This window comes from Rattus norvegicus, chromosome 18, assembly GCF_021556685.1.
Source record: "Rattus norvegicus strain SHRSP/BbbUtx chromosome 18, alternate assembly SHRSP_T2T, whole genome shotgun sequence".
In the NCBI taxonomy this organism is placed as follows: domain Eukaryota; kingdom Metazoa; phylum Chordata; class Mammalia; order Rodentia; family Muridae; genus Rattus; species Rattus norvegicus.
Genome location: NC_141551.1, coordinates 69,382,501 through 69,405,361, shown reverse-complemented (window position 1 = coordinate 69,405,361; position 22,861 = coordinate 69,382,501). Strand labels below are relative to the sequence as shown.

At 43.4% G+C, this 22,861-nt stretch overlaps 1 protein-coding gene across 3 annotated transcripts in view; it reads left to right on the top strand.

Moving 5' to 3' along the window:
• Positions 1-22,695, top strand: part of Me2 (malic enzyme 2) — a 49,976-nt gene extending 27,281 nt beyond the window's left edge. Inside the window, exons 12-16 of one of the 3 annotated variants that reach the window (XM_087592715.1) lie at positions 388-530; positions 6,695-6,797; positions 13,419-13,489; positions 14,294-14,392; positions 22,096-22,695. In XM_087592715.1, the coding sequence (XP_087448841.1) occupies positions 388-530; positions 6,695-6,797; positions 13,419-13,489; positions 14,294-14,392; positions 22,096-22,098 (419 nt within the window). In that variant the 3' untranslated portion in view covers positions 22,099-22,695. 3 annotated transcript variants of the gene reach the window in all.
• Positions 22,696-22,861: the final 166 nt, after the last annotated feature.

The window sequence follows — 22,861 nt, the reverse complement described above, 5'->3', positions numbered from 1 at the left end:
ATTGAATAATGTGCCATCCCCAGGCCCTGGCAGCTGCAGTCTGAGCTCTCTCTGGGGGTCAGTCTCTGGTCCCTCAGATGAGTAGCTACTCACACAGCACTGTGAACCTTGTCACTGGTTACAATGATGGAGATAGTCACACATTGGACAGGTTTTCCTAGAATTTGTTGTGTGTGCTAGACAATAAATATGTAAGTGAAAATTTTCAGCATTTCATTGTTTTCCTTTTCATATCAGAAGTTGTGCTCCTGTAGTATTCTCTCATCAATACGAAATCTATGTAGTGATACCTGTGATTTCGTTATGGTGAATGTTGTAGAAACACTGTTAGTAAGAACCAGTTTGTTATGTCTGTGCTGAAGTTGTTTTTTCCTTTCTTTATTGCAGGAGTGGCAGGTGCTGGCCCGCTTTTTACTCCTGGCGTAATTAAAGCCATGGCCGCTATCAACGAGAGGCCCATAATATTTGCTTTAAGCAATCCTACAGCACAGGCCGAGTGCACTGCCGAAGACGCTTACACACTTACAGAGGTAGTGTCAGTGGGAATCATGCAAGTGGTTCTATCTCATTAGCCTGTGAGTTGCACACTCGGTTTGTTAGTGTTTGAATGGAGATGACAGTGGGTCCCCGAGTCTGAAACAAGCCCGTCTGTTTTGAGAGCAGTTACTGACCTTGGGCTTCTGCTCTCTTGCTCCCCCAGCCCTGTGCTTTGCCCCTAATGCTTTTCTGTGTATTCTGAAACCAAACCTTTTTTTCTCTTATTTCTTTATAGATAGAAGTTGTCTGCTCAGGTTTGCCTACGTTTGCGTTTCCTTTGCTTGCTCGCCTTTTCTGTGGCCATCCCTCCTGCCTGGCTGCTTCTCTCTGAGTCGGGTTTCCTCCTCCCAGAAGACTTCCTTGTATGGGGCTGAAGGATTCTCTTAACAGTATATTTGCCTTCATTGGAAGGTCATTTTCACCCCACTTGGAATTAACAACTGGGAGTTGGTGTATTTCAGAACTCTAGAAATAGTTTGTTGTTTTCTGGATGCCATTCCTTTGGGTTTGGACACACGTGGTTTCCTGGCTAGTTCTCCCTGGCTTAGTGTACTCCTGAGTCTGTAGTTGATGACCGACTGCTGAGGTTTCGTTTGGTTTGGAAACAGGGCTGGTGTCTCTAGGCTTGATTGCCTCTGTTGACTATTTGTATTTTCATGTGTGCTGCCCAATTAGCTCTGCTTCTGTATGACGTCTCAGTCCTCCCACCCGGCAGTCACTCTCCTACTCTGTTGATCTGTCCTTGGGTCTTTGTCTCAGTTCTTATATATTTTGCAGTTGTAAAAATTCAAAATCATCAAAACTCTGCTTTCTTAACTTTATTTTATAAACGATCCTTTTCCTTGCCTCGGATCCCTTCACTGTCAGCTTTTGCCTTTCCTAGGGCTGGCTTTTATTTTGTTTTGAAATCAATTGCTGTCTGGAGTGGATTTTTTACTTTCACCTAGACTGGTAGCAAGTCAGTACTTTGGGGGTCTTTGACACTGTTGTAGAGCCTTTCAGCGACAGATACAGCTTCTGTGCTGTTATGTAGGAAGGGCCCTGGTGTTCTGCAGGATGGGGTTTTAGCCTCCACTGTCCACTCCATAATCACTTCCTGCGTTCTTAGAGGTCATCAGAGTGACTTCAGGAATTTGGGGGCTTTTGGTTTTTGTTCTGTGTAATGAACCTACAGCCTTGAAGATACACACTTTAGGCAGGCAGCTACCACTGAGCTGTGTTCCTAGGCCCTAGGAGTGAATGTTACACTCTGCTTGCCACGATATGTCAGAGTCTCATTTAACTTCTTGATACGTGAGTATTACTAATACAATTGTTGGGTTATACTCTTGAGTGAAGAATGTGGTAAGTCTTTAATATTCTCACCACTAACAAGTCATTGGCAACCCTGTTTCTTCCATATATCCTGGATGATTTTAAAGATCTTAGATATGGATTATAGACATATCTGTCAGAAGTTGAGTCTTAAATAACATGCAGGTGCTAGTAAGACGGCTCAGCAGGAACGGCTTCTGCACTAGCCCTAGCAACCTTGTTCAGCGTCCAGAATCCGTGTGGTGGGAGGAGAGAACAGACTCCCACGATGTCCTCATGTTACATGTGTGTTCTGGCAGGGTCTTGTACATCCCCTCCAGTAAACAAATAAGGGATTAGAAGGTATAATTATAAATAGCCCTGTGCCATATTTAAATTTAAAAACATTTTTATTTACTTATTCTATGTGTGTGAGTGTGGGCACACTTGTGCCACACAACACATCGTGTATGTGTTGCTCAGAGGATAACTTGGAGACACTTTTCTCTATCGGACTCAGGTCGTCTGGCCTGGCAGTGGGCACAGTGACCACTGCGCCCTCTCACTGCCCCTCCAGTTGTAATGTTTAATACTTAGTTTATCCTCTGCCCTAACTTCCAGGTTTCTTCAGAATATCTTTTTCTCTTTTTGGATTTGTTGTTTGTTTTGAAACAAAGTCCTGCTATGTGTGTATTCCAGCTTTGAAATGTGGTATCCTCCTGCCTCAGCTTACCAGATGCTGTGGGATTATAGGACTGCACCAGCTACCGCATCTGACTAGTGACATTTTTGGCTTTTTATTTAGTGTCTTGAATATGTGAATTCTAGTTAGAGTTTCTGATTGTAAGAAAGTCTCACTTTCTATAAGTCTCACTTTCTGTTTTTAATATTTCCCTTCTTCCCGCCTTAGTAATTAGTTTCCAATTCTCTTGTGAGCACAGTTGTTCTCCTCCAGTGGCTGTCAGTCTGGGTTCGATTGTCGTAACTCACTTGGCTTAGTCAGGTAAGGTATGAGTCCCATCCTGGACTCACCCCTTCCAGCTGGGCAGCTCCTTGGGTGGAAATCTGCCCTGAGGTATTTCTTAGCAGCCTTCACGGCTCCCTGAACTCGAGTGTCAAGTCTCTGCTGCAGGGGGCTGCTGGGTCCTGTGTGCGTCTCAGGAGACGCCTTCTTCCCATCTCCCAGCCCTAAAGACCATAGCTGTGGTGACACCAGCTTCCTGTAAAACTCTGTGTGAAGCATTTCTTAGTCCGTACTCTTTACTCACCAGAGGGGACATGAGGGTGGTCCAGCCCAGAGTGTTCTGGCAGCTAGAACTTAGGGAGAGTCTTGGGCTTGGTTCCGGTTGCAGACTTCTTTTCCTCCTTGTCAGAGTTCTCACCGCTCAGCTTCTTCTGCCTCCGTGTTGCTACTGTTAGAAAACGTGAGCTCCTGTGACTCTAATAGAGATAATGACTTAAGCCTATAATTGAAATCCTTTGTTTTTATGTCAGTCACAAATCAACATAAAGGGTTTTTATTAACTCATTTCTTCTGTCTGCCCTTCACAAGCACCAGGCAGCAGCACATGGTGCAGACGTGCATGCAGCAGAGCGCACACAGAGTTTTAGTTGCTTTCTTGAGTTTGTTCTTAAGCTTTTACCATTATTATTATCTTCAGCTTCATTGCTTATCCTATCTGCCAGTTTAATGCATGTATTTACCTGGATAATATGGGTAAACTGTTGATGGCTGCTGTTCTCCAAATTAAGCTTTTCTCTTGCACAATGAATGTAAGGCTCAGATCCAATATGTTACTAGCTCTGACATTTTCAAATAAAACTATGTACAACTACATATATATATATATATGTATATATATACACATACATACATATGTGTATATATATATGCATGTGTGTAGACATTTGTGTGTGTGTACATATATGTAATGTTTTATAAAGCGGTAAATACTGCTCAAGTATTTGAGAACTTTATTTCTGCATATTATTGTGTTGAATAATATTATTGAACTAAATGGATATCTTTGGAAGGAATAAAATTCTCCAAGGAGAATAGTTTGATAAACTGTGCAGATTTTAGGCTCGAGGGGTAAAGGTACTTTCCAAGACTAGTGTTCTGAGTTCAGCCTGCAGTCTCCACACGGAAGGAAAGAACAGACCGCCGTAGGTCATCCATCTCACCTTAGCGTGTAAACAGTCACACAGGTGTGAAAAAAGTTAATGTGTACATCTCTTCACAGTTTTGTAACTTTTAAGTCTTACCAGAATAAAAAAGCATGGACCCATTTAATCCTAACTTATAAATTCCTTCTCCCTGTTAAATGATGTTAAGTTTTGTATTTGCTTCTTAAGTTTTTATTGCCCCTCTGTTGGGGGGAGAAAAGAGTTGCTCTGACACCCACCCTCTTCTGCTCAGTGAGAAAAACACTTCCAGTGTTGTTCAGATCGACCTTGACCCCTGTTATCTTTCTGCCTCAGCCTCCTGAACAGTAGGGGTTGCAGGAAGAGACTGTTGGAACAATGTCTTCATGTTTAATATCCAGTTAAAACTGGACAGCAGAATGGGATTGCTGCTGTCATCAAGTCTGACCGTGAGGGTCAGTACTGACTATAGAGTGAATGGAAATGACCTAGCGTAGTTGGCTTGCTCCCACACTTACCGTCTGTACCATTTTGAATTTGTACTGTTCATGTCACTGAGGTAGAACAGTAGAGCACAGCCCTTTAGACTGTTTGGCACTTACTGTACAGTCTGTTAGGGCATGGGAACATAGCTCAGTGGGTGGAATGCTTATTACCTAACATGCACAGAGCCTCACAGATCCTGAGCCTGGGTTACGATGTATACCTGTAATCCTAATACTCTAGAGATGGAGGCCAGCTGTCGAATGTCCTAGAGTAGTGGCAGTATGTCTGTCCATGTGTATTGAGATATTTCAGTTTTCCGCGAATCATTTTTTAACCTAATTTAATTGGGTGTTTCAATATTACTTAACATTAACTGTTTTTAAACATTCCAAGATAAGTTGCCCTGTTCCTTTTTTTATTAAAGTATTTTATTTATTTACATTCCAAATGTTGCCCTCCCTTCCTGGTCACCCTTCCCCTAGCTCTTCACCCCACTCCCCTTCCCCCACCTCACTCCTTCAGCATCCCCCTTCCCTGGGGCATTACGTTTCCACAGGATTAAGCTCATCCTCTCCCACTGAGACCAGACAAGGCAGTCCTCTGCTACATATATGCCTGGGGCCACAAACCAGCCCATATATGCTTTGTGGTTGGTAGCCTAATCTCTGGGAGCTCTGAGGGGTCCAGGTTAGTTGACACTATTGTTCATCCTGTGGGGTTGCCATCCCCTTCAACTCCTTCATTCCTTTCCCCCTAACTCTTCGATAGGGGTCCCTAACCTCAATCCAGTGGTTGGCTGTAAGTATCTGCTTCTTTCTTAGTCAGCCGCTGGTAGAGCCTCTCAGAGGACAGCCATGCTAGCCCCCGTGTGCAAGCACAACATGGTATCAGGAATAGTGCCAGGGTTTGGTGCCTGCACATGGGATGGGTCCCAAGTCGGGCTGGTCTCTGGGAGGCCTTTCCTTCAGACTCTGCTCCATTTTTGTCCCTGCATTTCCCTTACACAGTAATAATTCTGGGTCAAAAATTTGAAGGTGGGTAGGTGGCCTACTTCCTCAATTGGGGGCCATGTCTGTCTCCTGGAGGTGGTCTCTTCAGGTTCTGTCTCCCCACTGTTGGACATTCAGGGTAATGCCACTCCCGTTGAGTCCTGGGAGCCTCTCTTTTTTTTTCTTTTTTCTTTTTTCGGAGCTGGGGACAGAACCCAGGGCCTTGCGCTTGCTAGGCAAGCGCTCTACCACTGAGCTAAATCCCCAACCCTCCTGGGAGCCTCTCTTATCCCAGGTCTCTGACTCTGTAGAGGTTTCCCCTTCCCAAGCTCTGCCCCCCATAAGCTGCCCTGTTTGCATGCCATTGGTTCATCTTGCTTTTTTGATTTTGGTGAGGCGAAGGGAAAATAATATAAAGAGTTTTTATGAGTTAAACTTAGTCCCGTTCAGTCATAGGAGCATCAATTTATCCTGGAAATACAGATGGCTCCACTGGCATCACATGACTCTGTGTGTGTGTGTGTGTGTGTGTGTGTGTGTGTGTGTGTGTGTGTGTATGTGTATGTATATATATAACTGCATAAAGAAAAAACACATGGGAGAGTTACTGTCTTTAACAAGACAGTGTGGCAAGTTTGTTCTGTAACAGTAGTGTAATTATATCATATGCCCATGTAATAAATGGGGGATGGGGGATGCCATGGCATAATAGAAAAACTGTTGGATTTAGATTTATAAAAATTTGAATTCAAATTTAACTGCTACAGACGATACACAGTGTTTACAAACTACTTGAAAACATCAAATCCCTAGTTTCTGCTTTACCTGTTTTGTTTTTTTTTTTTTTAAGCAGTGAGCAGAAGGTAGTAACAGTCAAGGTTTTCAGGAAAGGAAAATGAACTGAACACCACATATGAAGCACCCAACACAGAGCTAGCTGGGCATACGTTCCATACATGGTAGCAAAATAATTTTACTCTCTTTCACTTCTCTTACAAGGTTCACATCACTGAGGAGTCTTTATTATTTGAGATGCTATTTATTACCAGTTTTACTTTTATAAAAGGAGCAGATGCATTAGGGTTTAAAAATTTTAATAAAAGAATTTAAAGGATTTTTATGTAGTAAATGATTTCTTGTTTCCAGGCAATTTAGTTGTCTAATCTAACTATAAGACTTAATCATTTATGAATTTTCCTGAATGAGCGGCCAGGAAAATCGAGGTTATTTTGTGTCCTTAACAGGGCAGGTGCTTGTTTGCCAGTGGCAGCCCATTTGAGCCGGTGAGACTCCAGGATGGGCGTGTCTTCACCCCGGGCCAAGGGAACAATGCATACATCTTCCCAGGTAAGCAGCATCACTACAGGTGTCACAGCACTCCGGGTGTCATATCACAGGTCCATCGTCGACTGGATAAAAGTGTCTCAGAGGGCTGACTGAGCACCAGTGGCTTTCCCAGACAACCCGGTTCAGTTCTCAGCACGCCCACAGGGAGGCTCCAGTTCCAGGGAAGTTGATGGCTTTGCCTGACTTTTGTCACACACATAAAAGTGCTGTAGAGTGATACACCCAGGTGAAAGATGCAGAGAACATAAAATAATAAAAAAGCATGTTGGTGGAATTCTTCAGAATTCAGGTTGACATAACAATATTTGCTAAAGTATGGTATGTCTAGGAAACACAGAACTGAAGAGTTCTAACTGGCTCTGTTCTCTGAAAACATCATACTGTTAGGCTTTATTATAGAAATAATACAGTGTGTATTTCATAAACAGAGGGACAGAAGGCTATGGTTTTCAGCTGGTATACCATCCCGTCACACTCTGGAGTATAACTACTGTCAGGTATTTGCCCTTTTTTGTGTGAGTAGGTATTCCCTGTGTCATGGATCTTCTAAATTGTCTGTAGGTGTGACTTTCCCAGTGTGAGCCATCAGCAATACTATACACGTTCCTTCTGATCCTCTCCTGCCCTGTGTGTCTGTCTTGTTCTTCTAAGTCGTTAGCTTTACCTTATACAACAAAGGGTTTTGTTAGAAGTTTACATTTTCATGTCTAGTGTGTGTGTGTACATGTGTGTATGAATGTGTGCTCACAGAGGCAGAGGAGGACATCTGTGTGGTCTGTGTATCTATGTGTATGTATGTGTGCACCCAGAGGCAGAGGAGTACATCTGTGTCCTTTACTGCTCTCTGCCTTATTTCTTGAGGTGCAGCCTCTTCTGAACCTGGAGTTCATGTTCTTTCAGCCAGTATGGCAGCCAGCAAACCCCAGCAATTTTGTCTCCCTGTCTATAAACCAGTGCTGTGGTTACAAGCGCACACAAGACCATGCCTGGCTTTTTACGTGGGTTCTGGGATCCTAACTCACGTCCTCACGGTTGCACAACAAGCTGCGTGAACCACTGAGTTGTCGCTCCAGCTCCCGGGATTACGTTCTCATCAGTCTGCTGACTCTGTTCCACTCTTGGTGTCGCTCAGTTGCTGTTTCTACATCGTGGAGCTTGACAGCAAGTGTGTGGTGATCCATCAATCCGTGCTCTGTCTAGATTGACTTGAGTATTCAAAACTGTGATTATAAAAGTCTTGATTATGTAATTAGTATTCACTGACTAGATTGTCACTTGGTACAATTTGTTGTACAGAATTCGTTGTCATTGCATTTGGCTACAAGAATCAATACGGTGCCCCCTTATAGTTTCCTGTCCTCACCTCTTGATCTCAGCAGTAAAGTGCCCACACTCTGTCTTATGTTTCTAGAATATATCTTTTTTTTTTTTAGAATATATCTTTGAATAAGTTTAAAAAAAAAATTCTAAAGAACATGTAAAAACCCGTGTGGCCATGCAGGCCTGTGGTCCTAGCACTTGGAGGCTGAGGCAGGAGAATTACCATGAGTTTGAGGCCTGTGTAGGCCATATAGCAAGTGCAGTCAGCCAGGATCACATAGCAAGACCTCCTCTCCAGAAAAACAAAAGCCTGTGAAAAGTTGTAAGTTTGCAAACCTCCAGTATCTTTGTTTTGTTCTCTCACTGGATTGTTTGAGTGAGATTTGTAAAGTCATTGTCCTCAGCCTATTGAGGCCGCTCCTCCATTCTCTTGTGTTAGGTCCTTGGTGCCGATGGGAAATCTGAGGTCAGGACTGCCTCACTCACTTCCATAATAGAAAGTTTTCTCTCTCACAACCTTTGCAGTTTTCCCTTCCGATGGATGATGGTCGCTGGGCGGGGTCTGGGTGGCATTGTTTTTATTTGTCACACACATGTGAGGTGGTGGACTTTTACTTCCTCTCTTCTCTCACTTCCCTTCCTCATCTTTTCCTGGATGAAGCTTATGTTTGCTCCTAGTTGAATCCCAGCGTTGTCCCTGACTCGTGGATCTCACTTTTGCCTCCGTTTTATATCCTCTCAGAGGGAAGCTTCCGTGGCACCTCTCGGCCTCGGCCTGTCTGGTTCTTAGTGCGTTACTGCATGTCCACAGTCCATTCCTAATACCTTCGTATGTACCCAGACGTTGAGTGTGCCGTGGAGACAGTGGAAATCAGGCATTTCGGTCTTTTTCCTCTGGTGTCAGAGTGGAAGAGAAGCCTGGGCTGCTGGGCACTGTGCTCATCAGCTCGTGCAGTTTAGCCGTCCTCTGTTCTCAGCACCATAGTCTGGAATTACCTTTTCATGTCTTCTCTTTTATTTTTAAAGTCAAGGATTCTTTTTCTCTGTCATTGGAAATGTTTGGTCCTTGTGTTTGTTCCATAACTTTATGTTGATCCTCAGTTGCCTTTTAATCTTTTTACTTTTTGTGATGCCGAGGGTTGAACCCAGAGCCTCATGCATAATAGGCTAGTGCTCTACCACTGAGCTCCGTCCCGGCCCATTTAGAAAGACTGTACTAAACAAAATGGGGATGTGGTGTTGACTCCTTGCCACATATGTCTCCTTTCCCTTTATGGGTCTTCCCTAAAGTCCTGGCAGCAGGCTCTAGAAGTCCTAAGTAGTTCGGAGAACAGGCAAGCACATTATCACACTGTTGAAATAAACAGGGTGTTTATTTTACCTGGGACCTTTGTATGTAATGCCCCTCCTTCTTTTTATGTTATTCGGTTGTCTCTTGAGACATCTATAAAGACTTTCACCACCAGTGATTTCTTTGTAGCGTTGGGTTTTAAACTGTCCTATTCTATACAGTAGTATTTTTACAGCATAAAGTTTTGAGAGCAAAGAAGAGAATACTTGCTGATTTTGACAAAGCTGATCTTACGTTCAGAGTTGACTTTTTAAAAAATGTATTTAGTTTATTATAGTACGAGTATTTTGCTGCATGTATATGTGTGCAACATGTGTACTCGGTGCTCATGGAGGCCAGAAGAACATGTCACATATCCTGAGTGGGTGCTGGAAATTGAGCCCTGACTCTGCCAGAGCAGCCAGTGATCTTGATCACTGTCCATCTCTCCAGCCCTCATATTTGACTCTTAAGAAGTTTGGCAGTTGATTATTATTGTTGATAAGCTTTTTTAAAGTCCTGGGCTTTATGAGTGAAAGCCATTGGCCTGTGAATAGACAAGATATGGGTAAAGGCAGACCCACCAATGGGAGATTGTCTGAAAGTCTTATAAAAAGAAATCTAAAACTTAAGGTTGTGGTATCATCTGAATTGCCAGTCCTACCACTCTAACAACTGGATAGATTTAAAACTTAAGGCTGAGTATAACCTGAGCCTATAATTTCATCACTTGGGAGGCTGGGGCAGGAGGAGTGTGAGTTAAAGCCATCATACATATTAAGAAAAGACGAGCTAGAGAATGTGCTTATTTCTTTTGCACAAGGCTCAGGTCCAGTTCTCAGTACCCACATGACAGCACACAACATGTATAACTCTAGTTCCAGAGTACCCAGTGCCCTCTTCTGCTCCTGGAGTGCACCAGGCACACGCAATGGAACACACACACACCCATAGATGCAGGCAAAACACTCATGCACATAAAATAAAAATAAGTCTTTAAAAGAAAGACAGAGAGTGATGAATAGACAGCCGTCAAAGATCAGAAGCCAGTAATGTACGTACTGATGTGAGATCCTGGGTCAAGATTAAAGAGCAGAGAACATGCTGAAGAGGCTAGAGTTTGTAGTCCCCTAGCAGGAGAAACATGCACTGATTAGGAAATAAACAACTGAGGGACAAGTTGTATTTGCCCTAGAGGAAAGATAGTATTGACAGACATTTGTCCAGATATGACTCCTCCCCTTATGAGTGGCTACCCATCCTGGGCTGAAACCCTACAGGACTGCATCTGGGAACGGACTATAGCGTGGCTGCTCTAGAAAACGCCAGCCTTTGCTCTGGATGTCAGTGCCCGGCAGAACCAAGTAGAAGTCTTCTCTGAAAACACAGCACCAGTCCTCAAGTTGGTTTTCTAGAGAAATGTACAAATGCCACTCTTGTTTAGAGGGAACAAGGAGACCTGTGCAAAGACCTTCGCAAAGACAATGCAAGTCCAACAGACACACTAGACAGGAAGACAGGTTCAGGGCTATATGGATGACACAAACATGATTATTAACTTACAACAGTGAAAGCCCAGCTTAAGAAGCCAAAATCCCTAACTTCTGGAATTGAGTAACAATAATAATCTAATGGGTGAATGAAGATTAGACCAAGGCCAGTAAGTGTAGGGCAATACAGAAGAAACTGGAAGTGAAGCAGAGTTGAAGGGGAAATGCAGAAGAGCAAGTAAGGAGGAGACTTTTAATGACTAGTAAAGTCCTGGGTGACAGTGAGTGTGCGAATGAAGGAGAGGCGCCATTGTAGGCTGCATGGCTAAGAGTACCTTCCAGTGTACCTCAGGAAGTCCAGACCTCAGACCCTCACTGTGAGGCTTCAGAAAGTTCCAAGGAGAAATCATGTCAGCCACTGGTCCAAATGTAGGAGCAACATTTGATTTCTCAGCACCGCTGCAGGCCAAGAGGGAGAGGAGTGATGTGTTCATGTTGCTTGTAGGAAATACTTGCCAGCCAAGAGTTCACTTCACAGTCTACAAGAGCTAGAACAAAATGGAGACATTTTTAGGAATTCAGAGAACTCTCTGCCTGCAGACTGTATGATATGAAGGCACAGGAAATGCTGTTCCTCAAGCCACTGGAAACCGTCCCAGAAGCCCTAGTGTGAGGGGAGGATGTGCAGAAGCATCTCGTAAACAGATGCTCGTAAACATGCAGGGAAGACAGAGCGCGTGTCTGCACATGCAGACAAGGATTTGTAGACATGACTGAGCAGGCTGCTACATCTCAGCAGATGTGCTGAGACAACATGCACAGCAATGCTTTCAGTTAAACAGAGCTGACGTCATAAGGGATTCACATGGGCAGGAAGATACATTTTAATGAATGGAGTTTTTTTGTTGAGGGTACATGCTGTAAACTTGAGAATAATCACTAGAATAGTGCAAGGACTTCTCATTTCCAGTCAGGGGATTTTGGGGGATAAAATGCAGTAATTAAAAAACGAAAGAAAGAAACCATACAGTGGGCAAGACAACTGTAAGTCAAAACACTAGACTTAAGTGTCTTTGTTAAAGCGACATAGACCACTAACAGAGAGAAGGGGAGAAAGAGGTATTAGAATAAAGAAACTTCGGGGGCTGGAGAGATGGCTCAGCAGGTAAGAACACAGGCTGCTCTTCAGAGTTTTCATCTAACGAACAGTTAGGGCAGGAGATAGATAACAAAGAATAGAGTCACATCAGCTTCCCAAGTACAAGATCAGAAAATGGAAATAGTGGGACAAAAGGAAAGAAAGAAATGGAAGAACATCAAAGACTTCACAAACATTTCTCAGAGGAAAGGCTCACCTGAAGCATACCCCAAGACACAGTGTTATAAAGTCTGAGTCAGAGAGCTCCGGGCTTCAGGGATGAAAAGACAATTGCCTACAGGACCTGACACCAGACAAACCTGGGGCCAAGGCTGGAAGCTAGGAGATGCAGACAGAGCTTCGCAGGAAACACATTTGCAAACTAAAATCCTATCAGTTGTCTCTCAGAACAACTGCAGGAAAATCTGTCTGCTAGAAAGAGAGGGTAACAAAACACCACTGAAGGGATGTTAGTAATTGGAGTCCAGAAATCCGTCCCTGGGCAACAGGGTGAAGAGGGAGCTGGGCAGTAAGAGCTGCAGACTTGTGCCAGAAACCCACAGGTGCAAAGGCGCAGAAGACGGGGCAGCTAAGGAAGAGCCCCAGGAGGAAACCACGGTCATTACTACAAACACTTAAGGGGAAATAGCATGAACTCTGGGGGGAAGAAAAGTTATACAAAGGGGGAAATGGTCCCAGCATAGTGCTAACTCTGCCTGGATTCAATAGTGCCCACAGAGTTCTCAGGGAAATGGTGAATGTAGATGGACCCCAAGCTCAAAAATCTAAAGAAATTAAAGGGGGCTTTTAAAGACTCAGAAACAGTGAGGCGAGGAGCTGAAGGAGCAGACAGTAGGTGCCGCTGTGGAATCAGGGTCCAGGTGGGTTGAGACTGGTTGTTTTCTTAAAGGTTAGTGAGTGCATTTCTGCTTGGCTGCTGGATATTTCTTTTGGGTTGTATATTCATTCTGTGTGTGTGTGTGTGTGTGTGTGTGTGTGTGTGTGTGTGTGTGTGTGTGTGGCTGGCTGGCTGGCTGGCTGGCTGGCTGGCTGGCTCTTGTTTTTGGCACTGTAGACTGAAGTAGGCCCTAACACAAACCCATAAATATGTGCTATGTTGATAACTGTAAAACAAAACAAAGCAAAAAGCCTAGCTTATTCTACAATGATTTTGTTAGTGGTGAGAAGTAGACATTGACCAAGATCATTTTACTTCAGTATTGCTTTCTCTTGGGCAGTTGTGTTGGGAGCTTATTTCTGTTTCCTTTTCTCAGTTTAGGAATCTAGCCCTTCATAATTTGAAAAGTGACCTTACTAAATGAAGTGTGTAACTTGCATTCTAGGTGTGGCTTTAGCTGTTATTCTCTGTGAAGCCCGACACATCAGTGACACCGTTTTCTTAGAAGCTGCAAAGGTAATGTTCTAAATAATAAAATGCTGATTTTATATAAAGTATGGATTGTAGAGGTGAGCAGATCTTAAAGCAGGAGTGAGTTAAATCCGAGATGTGGATGAAAAGGAAGTTAGCAATCCATGACTCTTTCTTTGTCTACTTCTGCGTTGTCAACTTTTAAAAATCATAGCTTTTCAAATGTCTGTAGAAGCTTCAAATCAGTGCGTATTTATAGCACGCTGTACCTGTATCTCGTGCTCCCATGCTACCTGTGTGTCATGTGACCTGTCATATGAAGGTAGTGCAGACAGCATAAATTACTACAACATAGATAAAATATAGCCCTTGCCCTTAATGAAGCACTGTACCTCCCAAAGGGACTCTGAAGAACTCACATGAACACTAGTGATGATGTCCGTCTTCTCCTCAGCTCCTGTCCCCAGCTTTCTGTGTGAAGCAGGACGGGTCATCAGATCTTTAGATCTGGTTGTTATTCTTTAATGGACATTGTGTTGTGTTGGTTCTGGTGTGTTTTGTTTTCTGAGAAAGGCTCTCACTGTGCAGTGCTGGCTAGCCTAGAACTCATAATGTAGAGGAGACTGGTCTCAAACTCACAGGTCACCTGTTTTGCCTCTGGGTGCTGAAATGAAAGGTGTGTCCCACCACGCCCAGCCATGATGAGCAGTTATAATTTCTACATTGGTTTAGTGTAGTCCTATAAGAAATAAAAATCCTGTTGTCTTAATTTTCTGTTTCTCCAACGCTTTTTCAACTTTACTTGATTCTTTTGTTTACACACAAATATGACGCTGTTTTCCCTTTCAGGCACTGACATCCCAATTGACAGATGAAGAGTTAGCCCAAGGGAGGCTTTACCCATCACTTGCTAATATTCAGGAAGTTTCTGCTAACATAGCTATTAAAGTAAGTCATTTTATATGGTGCACATTCTGATGTTTGTGTAAGAAGGGTGTGAGGTAGCCCAGGCTGGTATGTCGTGTATGACAGTGAAGGAGACCTACCTGTTCTGGGTTCTGTTCTGTAGGATGGTGAGCTCAGGTTTGCTGCACTCCTGGCCTGGGGAAGGGAGGGAGTCTGCTGTGGCTTCAGAGAAAAGGCTCAGGAAATATGCACAGCTCTGTGTCCACAGGAGCTGGCTACCCCGACCTTACAGTCCAATGGCTCTGTGCCCACAGGAGCCGGCTACCCCGACCTTACAGTCCAGAGGCAGGAGAGTTCTGCATCAGGGCTGGGCTACTGTGCTCATCAGTTTGATGCCAGTCACCCTGTCTACGTGCATGACCAACTAGGGCTCTTGATCTGATGCTGACTCAGCATTTTTGTCAGCCTGTCTGTTGGGGAGAAATTGCCAGTGTGAACCACTCCGTTCCTGAGCCTTGTGGCTATTACAGATTAAATACAAGCTTACATTGGCTGTGGAAGCACCTCGTTGTTTTAGCTGCCTGCTTTTTACTTACACACTGTGACAAAGTGTCCCATCCTCCCTTGAAGAATCCTGTTCCCTTTAGATTGGACCATTTCTTCCTTCCTTCCTTCCTTCCTTCCTTCCTTCCTTCCTTCCTCCCCACCCCCCACCTTTTTGAGGTTATTTTTATGTGTGTAAGTGTTTTGCCTACACTTTATTGTGTAGACAATTGAATGTACCACATGATTGTAGTGGCCAGAAGAAGATATCAGACTTCCTGGAACTAGAATTACAGGCAGTCGTAAGTCACCATGTCGGTGCTGGGAACTGAACCCCGGCCCTTGTCAAGAGCAGTTTCTTTGTTGTCTTACACTGTTATTTCAGTGGATGGGCCTGAGAAATTTATGAACTTTTAGTTTATTCAACTCTTACTATGATAAAATTGATGGGGTTTTTGTATATTTTTACATTTTAATCAAAAGTGAATTTTTTCTCCCCTTTATACTTAAAAGCATTAAAATATAAGATAGCTTAAGAGAAATAGGGGTTATCACACTGGGCAACATATCTCAAACTGGAAAATGCATCAGAATTGCCTAGAACACTCATTGACAAGTCCAGGGCTGTACTACAAGGATTTGGTCATAAGAGGTTTTATATATTTGGGGCAGAGTCCAGAATTCCCACACGACGCTGATGCCTGTGATCTGAGGACCTTGATTAGCATTGCCATGCATTCCTGGTTGCTTCCTAGAATGTCTAGAAGCTAACCACTGTCCTGTGCACCAGTATGGATAGGTTGTAAGGAGGAGGGATTGTCTAGAGTCAAGAGCAAGAAGTTTCCAGCAAGAAGACTTGCATACACAAAGATTCATTCTGAAGGCAGTAGAAGCCGTGGAGGGTCGAGTCAGCCCCACGTACTTCAGAACAGTGTGGCTGATGGCAGCCGACTTGTGGATGTCTCTGCCCCTTTGTTTGATGCATGCTTTGTTATGTTTGATTTTTGAGACAGGGTTTCTCTGTGTAGCCCTGGCTGCCCTAGAGTTCAATCTATAGACTAGGCTGGCCTCGAACTCAGAGATTCATCTGCCTCTGCCTCTGCCTCTGCCTCTGCCTCTGCCTCTGCCTCTGCCTCTGCCTCTGCCTCTGCCTCTGCCTCTGCCTCTGCCTCTGCCTCCAGAACGCTGGGGTTAAAGGCATGTGCTGCCACCACCTGGCTGGCAAATGTGTAGTGAAGATTGCATTTTGTTCTGTGGGGCAGTTTTGATAGAGCTGGAGTGTACTGAACAGCACAGCCCCTCTCAGCAGGGCTCTGGGAATGGAGGCATCGCCTGCATGTAGACTGACAGACTAGAACTTAGATGTGCTTGTTGAATGTAAAGAAATACTAACCATTCTTTTCGACGTCAGGAAAGGTGACCAGAACACATCAAAGCTTTCATAAGATGATGGATAACTTTTATTATATCTTCAAACTTGACACATTTTAAATAATTTGAAATGAGTCAAAGTAATATTTTACATTTTGGAAAAAGTAAAATACAATTTATCTATATGTGTGTCTGGGTGTTGTAATACTGTTTTATTTCTCTGAGAGACATTCAGAGCCTAAATAGTGACGCTGTTTATTTCCAGATTGCAGAGTACCTGTACGCTAATAAAATGGCTTTCCGATACCCAGAGCCCGAGGACAAGGCCAAATATGTGAAGGAAAGGATATGGCGGAGTAATTATGTTTCCCTGCTGCCAGATGTGTATGATTGGCCAGAGTCGTCATTGAAGCCTCCGCAGATACCAGAATAGAAGCTTTCCCTTTAAGACATTCCGTGCTGCAGGGACAAAAAGATAATATTCTCTGAGTTACTGTGTCCTCTGGTTTATTCCTCCGTACTACTTTGCTTGGCATTTTTCCTGTGAATCTAGCTTTGGTTGGGGACAGACATGCTGACTATGCTGTGGTGCCCACAGTCCAGTACTGGGAATGCTTCATTCAGTTCAGTGGGTCTCCTCGTGTGCTCTGCTTTGAGCTCGCCACAGTATTGTTGCTGTTACGTGAATGTCTCTCTTCTTCCACTCAGTCCTCTAGCACTGTGCATATGAGTACAACGTGTTGAGAAGAAGCTAAGTGTTCACCAAATCCCAAAGAAAAAGTTGTTAGCACTTAAAGCTGTTCTTTTTCTTTTCTTTCTTTCTTTTTTTTTTTTTTTTGGAGCTGGGGACCGAACCCAGGGCCTTGCGCTTGCTAGGCAAACGCTCTACCACTGAGCTAAATCCCCCACCCCAAGCTGTTCTTTTCTATATACTTCATTTCACTTTCTGCTCTGAAATTCCTTTGTAGTAGACAGGTTTGGGGAAATAGGAAAACAAAAAAAAAGATCCCAGTTTCCTAGAACTAAATCAGTGCTAACTGTAACATTCTAGAAGAATGGGAGGAGCCACTGCTGCCTTTAGACAGACTGAACAGCCATCTGCAACAGTGTACAAACAAGTTTTACTAATAAAACCAATTCCTTACGTTTAATTGCTTCAGTTACATTATCTTATTGACCACACAGAAACTTAGGTTTGTTGGTTATGACAAGAGTTTCATCATCTTCACTCAGTTAAGGGAGTATCATCTATCTACCACGCATGACTAATGTCATGTGATTCGGAGATGGTGCCTAAGGGGTTAACTACAGCCTAGGTCTTCCCCCTGTCAGTCACGTCCTTTACTGTGCAGTAATTAGAGGATCTCCTCACATACATTCCTTTGAATATTAGCAGTGATGGCTTTCTCTGCTGAGAATGCAAAATAGATTCCAAGATTACTGGAGATAAATAAAGTAGAATCAGACCAGGAAATGCTTTTTGTATTTTCAAGATAGGATCTTACTATGTAGGCCTGGCTGTCCTGAAACTCACCCTGTAGACCAGAGTGGCCCAAAACTCACCGAGATCTACCTGCCTCCAGAGTGCTGGGATTGGGGACGTACACTACTACACCTGGCAGGAAATTCCTTTTTTTTTTTTTTTAAAGATTTATTTATTTCATTTCTATGAGTACATTGTTATTCTCTTCAGATACACCAGAAGAGGGCATCGGATCCCATTACAGATGGTTGTGAGCCACCATGTGGTTGCTGGGAATTGAACTCAAGAGCAGTCAGTGCTCTTAACCTCTGAGCCATCTCTCCAGCCCAGCCGAGGAATTGCCATCTTTAATCCCAGGGCAAGCGCTGTAGAAAGACATCAGTGTTCATGAGTCACGTTCTCAAGAACTCTGAAGTATTTGGAGAAAATGGCAATGGCTGTGGTATTCACCTGTCTAGATGCTTTGAGAGACAAAGTTTGTTTTTATTTTGAGACTGTAGCAAGCTGGCCTGGAACTCACTACGTGTCTCTGGCTTGCTTCCACATGCTGAGACCGTAGCTATGAACTACCATGTGCAGGGACAAGACTTAAACATGCTTACCCTGGAACGATGGCAGTACAAAGCAATTCCAGGTCCATACCACAGTGCATGTTTTACACTCTGTAGGCAGAGGGGACCTTTTATCCATCTCCCTGCTTAAGAAGATTGATTCGAAATTCTGAAGATGTGTTCAGACTACTTAGTATGCGCAGACCTTGGATTCAGTGCACAGGGCCACCCCAAAAAGAGGCAGACTTGAAATGGCATTTCAATTTTAAATATGGGTAAGCACGATGGCTAATTTAGCATCAATAGCCGTCTGCTTAGTAAAACAATGACGCAAATCGTAGTTTGATTGAAAGGTGAATATGTACACATGGTCTAGCACCAAGGCAGGAAAATCTCAAGTTCAAAGCCAGACTGCCTACTAAAGAACTCACAAAAGGAATGCAAGATGGTTCAGTGGTTAAGGCCCTCAAGCCTTGACATTTAATCCCAGGACCTAGATGGCGGACAGAAAACCAATTTCCATAAGTTATTCTCTGACCGTCCCCACCCTCCACTTGCCACACACACACATCATAAATAAAAGAACGAAAATTATGAGAAACGTTTATTTTTTCATGTTTTTGCTTTATTCTGTATATGAAATCTAAATAGTGAGCATTGCAAGTATAAAAATGTGTTACTGGTTTTTGGGGGGATTTTTTTTGTTTTTTGTTTTTTGTTCAGTTTGCTAATGGTTAGGACAGAGGCTGAATTGAATTAAAGTAATTTTACTAAGACGTTGCTTATTGAATGGTACAATTCACAGCAGTCAGTTTTTAAGGAGAAGATCGCAAGATGAAATATAGCCTACTTATAAATAGCATTTAGTATGAATTTAAATGTTTATTATCTATGACTCTGGGCAATGGGAGACCTTGATGGCATCAAACTGGGTGTATGTGGGGGGATCACTTGGGACTTCCATGGGGAATTTTGCCAAGCAAGAAGGTCGTTATTTGAAGAGTGGTGCTGTGCTCTGCTGGGTGGAGGAACAGTTGTAGATGGGTTTCCAGCAGTCGGGAGGAGAAGGCCCTACTTGTTTTCCACCGTGAAGTCAAGAGGGAAACGTGAAGGTGTAGTGGATGCACAGATGTTAAGCTCTCAGAGTGTCATTGAACCATTTCCAAGGGTGGCTTCCCCACCAGAAGGTTGCCTCAGAATCACTGTGAGCCTCTTAAACGGAGGTACCCCCCTAAACGACCTCTGGTGGGGAGAGCCCTGGCAGGTCTATTTCAGCAGCACCCCCAGGATTCTGATGTCCCCTTGTTCTTACCTATTAACGCCTTGATGTGGGACGGCAGATAGTTAGACCATGCTGCTGCTGGTACGGTTTCAGGGCAGAGTTCACTCTCTGGCATTTCTTTGTTTTTTATTAAATTATTTTTCATATATTTTTATTTCATATATTTCTCATCCTTCCAGATCTCCCTACTCATACAACTTCACGTTCTTTCTCTATGTCTCTGTCTCTTTCTCAACAGCAAAAATGGAAACAATGGAATGTCATTAGGGCAGCCCCCATGTCTAGGAGTGGTTGGCCAAACACCAACACATCCCATGGCTTTTGTCTGGGCATGTGCTTTTTGTTTGGGTTTCGGGGGTTTTGCTGGTGGTGGTGGTTTTGTTGAGGGATGGTTTGCTTTTCGTTTTCATCTTATGGGTTGGTTGTTGAGGTCTCACATGTCCAATGATCTCTTGGTGGCACCCACGCTGTCGGTGCAGGTGCAGAACTGAGCACGTCGCATGCACATTTAAATCTAGTGCTCAGAAACTGTGCTCCAGTTTATGTGAAAAGGGTCAACTGAAATTACATGAAATGGCCTTCATCTAATTATATAGGATATTAAGTTAATAAGGAAACTTTAGACATAATTTTCTGAAAACATAATCTAGAATACTTTATTAAGCTCATAAGATCTAGTGACCAGGCTTGCTTGCTTGCTTTTGTAAGAGTAGCCACCCAATGTCTATTTGTGGGGCAGTTTTCTCCATTTTCTGAGGAAGGACTTACTGATTTTTCTCTAAATTATCAGCTTCTGAAGAGATTTTGCAGTTACCAGTGGATTCAGACTGCAGTTTTAAGGGGTGCAGAGAGACAGTGCAGGGAGCCTGGCCTTGGAGGAAGCACAAATAGGTCACTGGAGTGTCAGAGTTCTCAAGTTCACCTAAACAAAATCAGCCCCAAAGAGCGTTCACCGTCCTAGAGGACATTAATACAGATCTCAGAGCTCCTTACTGGAGTTCCGTGTCCAGAGAAATCCTCCGTGGACTAGCAGCGGCATCCTATTTCCATTCAAGACGTACTCCAGTGCAGACATGTTGCTGACTGCACACGCGAGACAGGTCTCAGCCACTGTGACTTGCACTTCTACACAATGTTAAAATGAAACCCACTGACCAGTTGTGCTGTGTGCCTCTAGTCCCAGCGCTCGACAGGTAGAAGCAGGAGGATCAGGGGTTAAAGGCTATATATGGAGATCAAGTATATGTATATGGAGCTTCAACTGTATATGGAGATCAAGGCTAGCCTGGGCTATAGGAGACCCTGCCTCAAAAAAAAAAAAAAAACAAAAACAAAAAAACCAAAAACCCTCAAACGAGGAGCTGAAGTTATACACTATATAAATGTTCAAAATAATCTAGCCTTAGGAAACCACCTCATCTGAAGTCAATGTCTTAATATGTGGTTGAAGAAAGAGAATGCTTTTTGTTTTTTTAAATTTATTTCAAATTTCAAGACCTTCAGGTAGTCCAAAGGGGACATGCCTTATGGAACTCTCTAACGTTTACTAGTATTTACTTGAAGTAATACTTGGCTTTTAAAGCAACTACTTAACATTGTGTCCCTGAAAAGGAAAAGGATGGTACTCACAGTTGGTTGTATTCCTTGCATGGTTAATTTTACCTGTGTGTCTGGTGGTAGGTCCAGGCTAGCCCATACGTTAAGTAAGCGTGTCGTTGGCTAGGTGGTATTTCCCCAATAACTGAACTCTTCATCTTTTTCTTCTAAATAAAAGTGCACATGCCATTTGCTCCTCGAGACATTCTATACCCTTAAGTCTTAACTTGGAGGTGTCTGTTGGTCTGTATCCCCAGTTCTCGGGATCTTTCCTTGCTTGCTTGTGTGCTTGCACTCGGCCTTTTGATTTTGGTTTTTGTGTTTTTGAAGCAGGGCCACATTACCTAGCCCAGCCTTAGCCTTACACTTGTAACTTAGCGTCACCTGTGCTGAAATAGTCTGCATACATCCTAGAAACTTTATCTCCCTTTCTCGAGTATTTCTAGAAAGTCACTGATTCTCATGTGGTCATTGAGTGTCACCAGTACGTCTGATATATACAGCCGGCATGTCCTGACAGACCACCTTGTGTGGTCGTATCTGCTCTGGGTCAGGTGTTCCAAGCATATCCCATCTACACAGGAGCCCTCCTCTCTGACCGAGTTTTACAAGCAAGGACAGCGTCGTAAGGGAGTTGAGCTCACGGTGAGCAGAGCTGGGCTCCACTCAGATGCATCAGTCTCTGCAGAGAGCTCCATCCACATGGAATGTCTTCGCCTGTTGGTCCAAGATTAGTTCTGAGTCCTTTTGAATGCATTTTACCATGTGATTTTCCCCCCTTTTTCCTACTTAACAATTCAAATACATTACGAACCTCTTATTTGTTAATTATTAGATGTATATATTCAGGTTTTTGTTTGCTTTTGAATGTGATAGATTACACCAAAGGTTCTCAACAACTAGTTCACTCTTGATTTAGTAATATTCATAGGACCACCAAGTGCTGTCACGGTTCTGCAAACCAGCAGCAGCAGCAGCAGAAGCCATTCACTTTGGGAATCTAGTCCTGTCAGTGTGCCCCTGGACATTATTCTTCTAGTGAAGTCTCTTCTGTGCACACACAACTTCCGTGAAGAAGGAATATGTGTGGGACAAGGAATTTCCAGAAAGCTATCTTAGCTGAACATTTGACAGACTTCTTACCCAGTGTTTTTTTATTGTACTTTGCCTGAGAAGCTTTAAAATTGCCAGAAATAAAAAGTATTTTTACAGTTCATGTCATCGTGTGCCCGTCAGTAGTGATATGGCCAGCATCAGTTGCTGACCGGAAGAAACCACACATTGTACGTGATCGCTTAGCACGTCTCACCGAGTGTAGGGCAGAATGCAGGTTTTGTGGAGGTGATTGGCTAAGGGGAAGGCTCTGTGTAGAGCATATCCTGCTGTGTTGACTGCATACGGGGAGTCCTGAGACTGGAATAAAGACGTGTTAATTACGTGAACCCTTTCTGTGATATATTCCTTGTCATGAGATGTGTTCTTATATTTTCTTAGTAAAATTTTTCTTATGTGTAAAAAACTGTTGCTGACTTTGTTTCTAAAGGGTGTGTAGGATACTTTTAAAACTTGGTGTTGCTGTGAACCCTTTGTTACCCCGGCTCTCTTCCAAAATCCCTTGACCCCTTGGGAACTTGTTAGACGTAAGTTCACACATAGAACACGACTTGTGGGCTGGAGAGATGGCT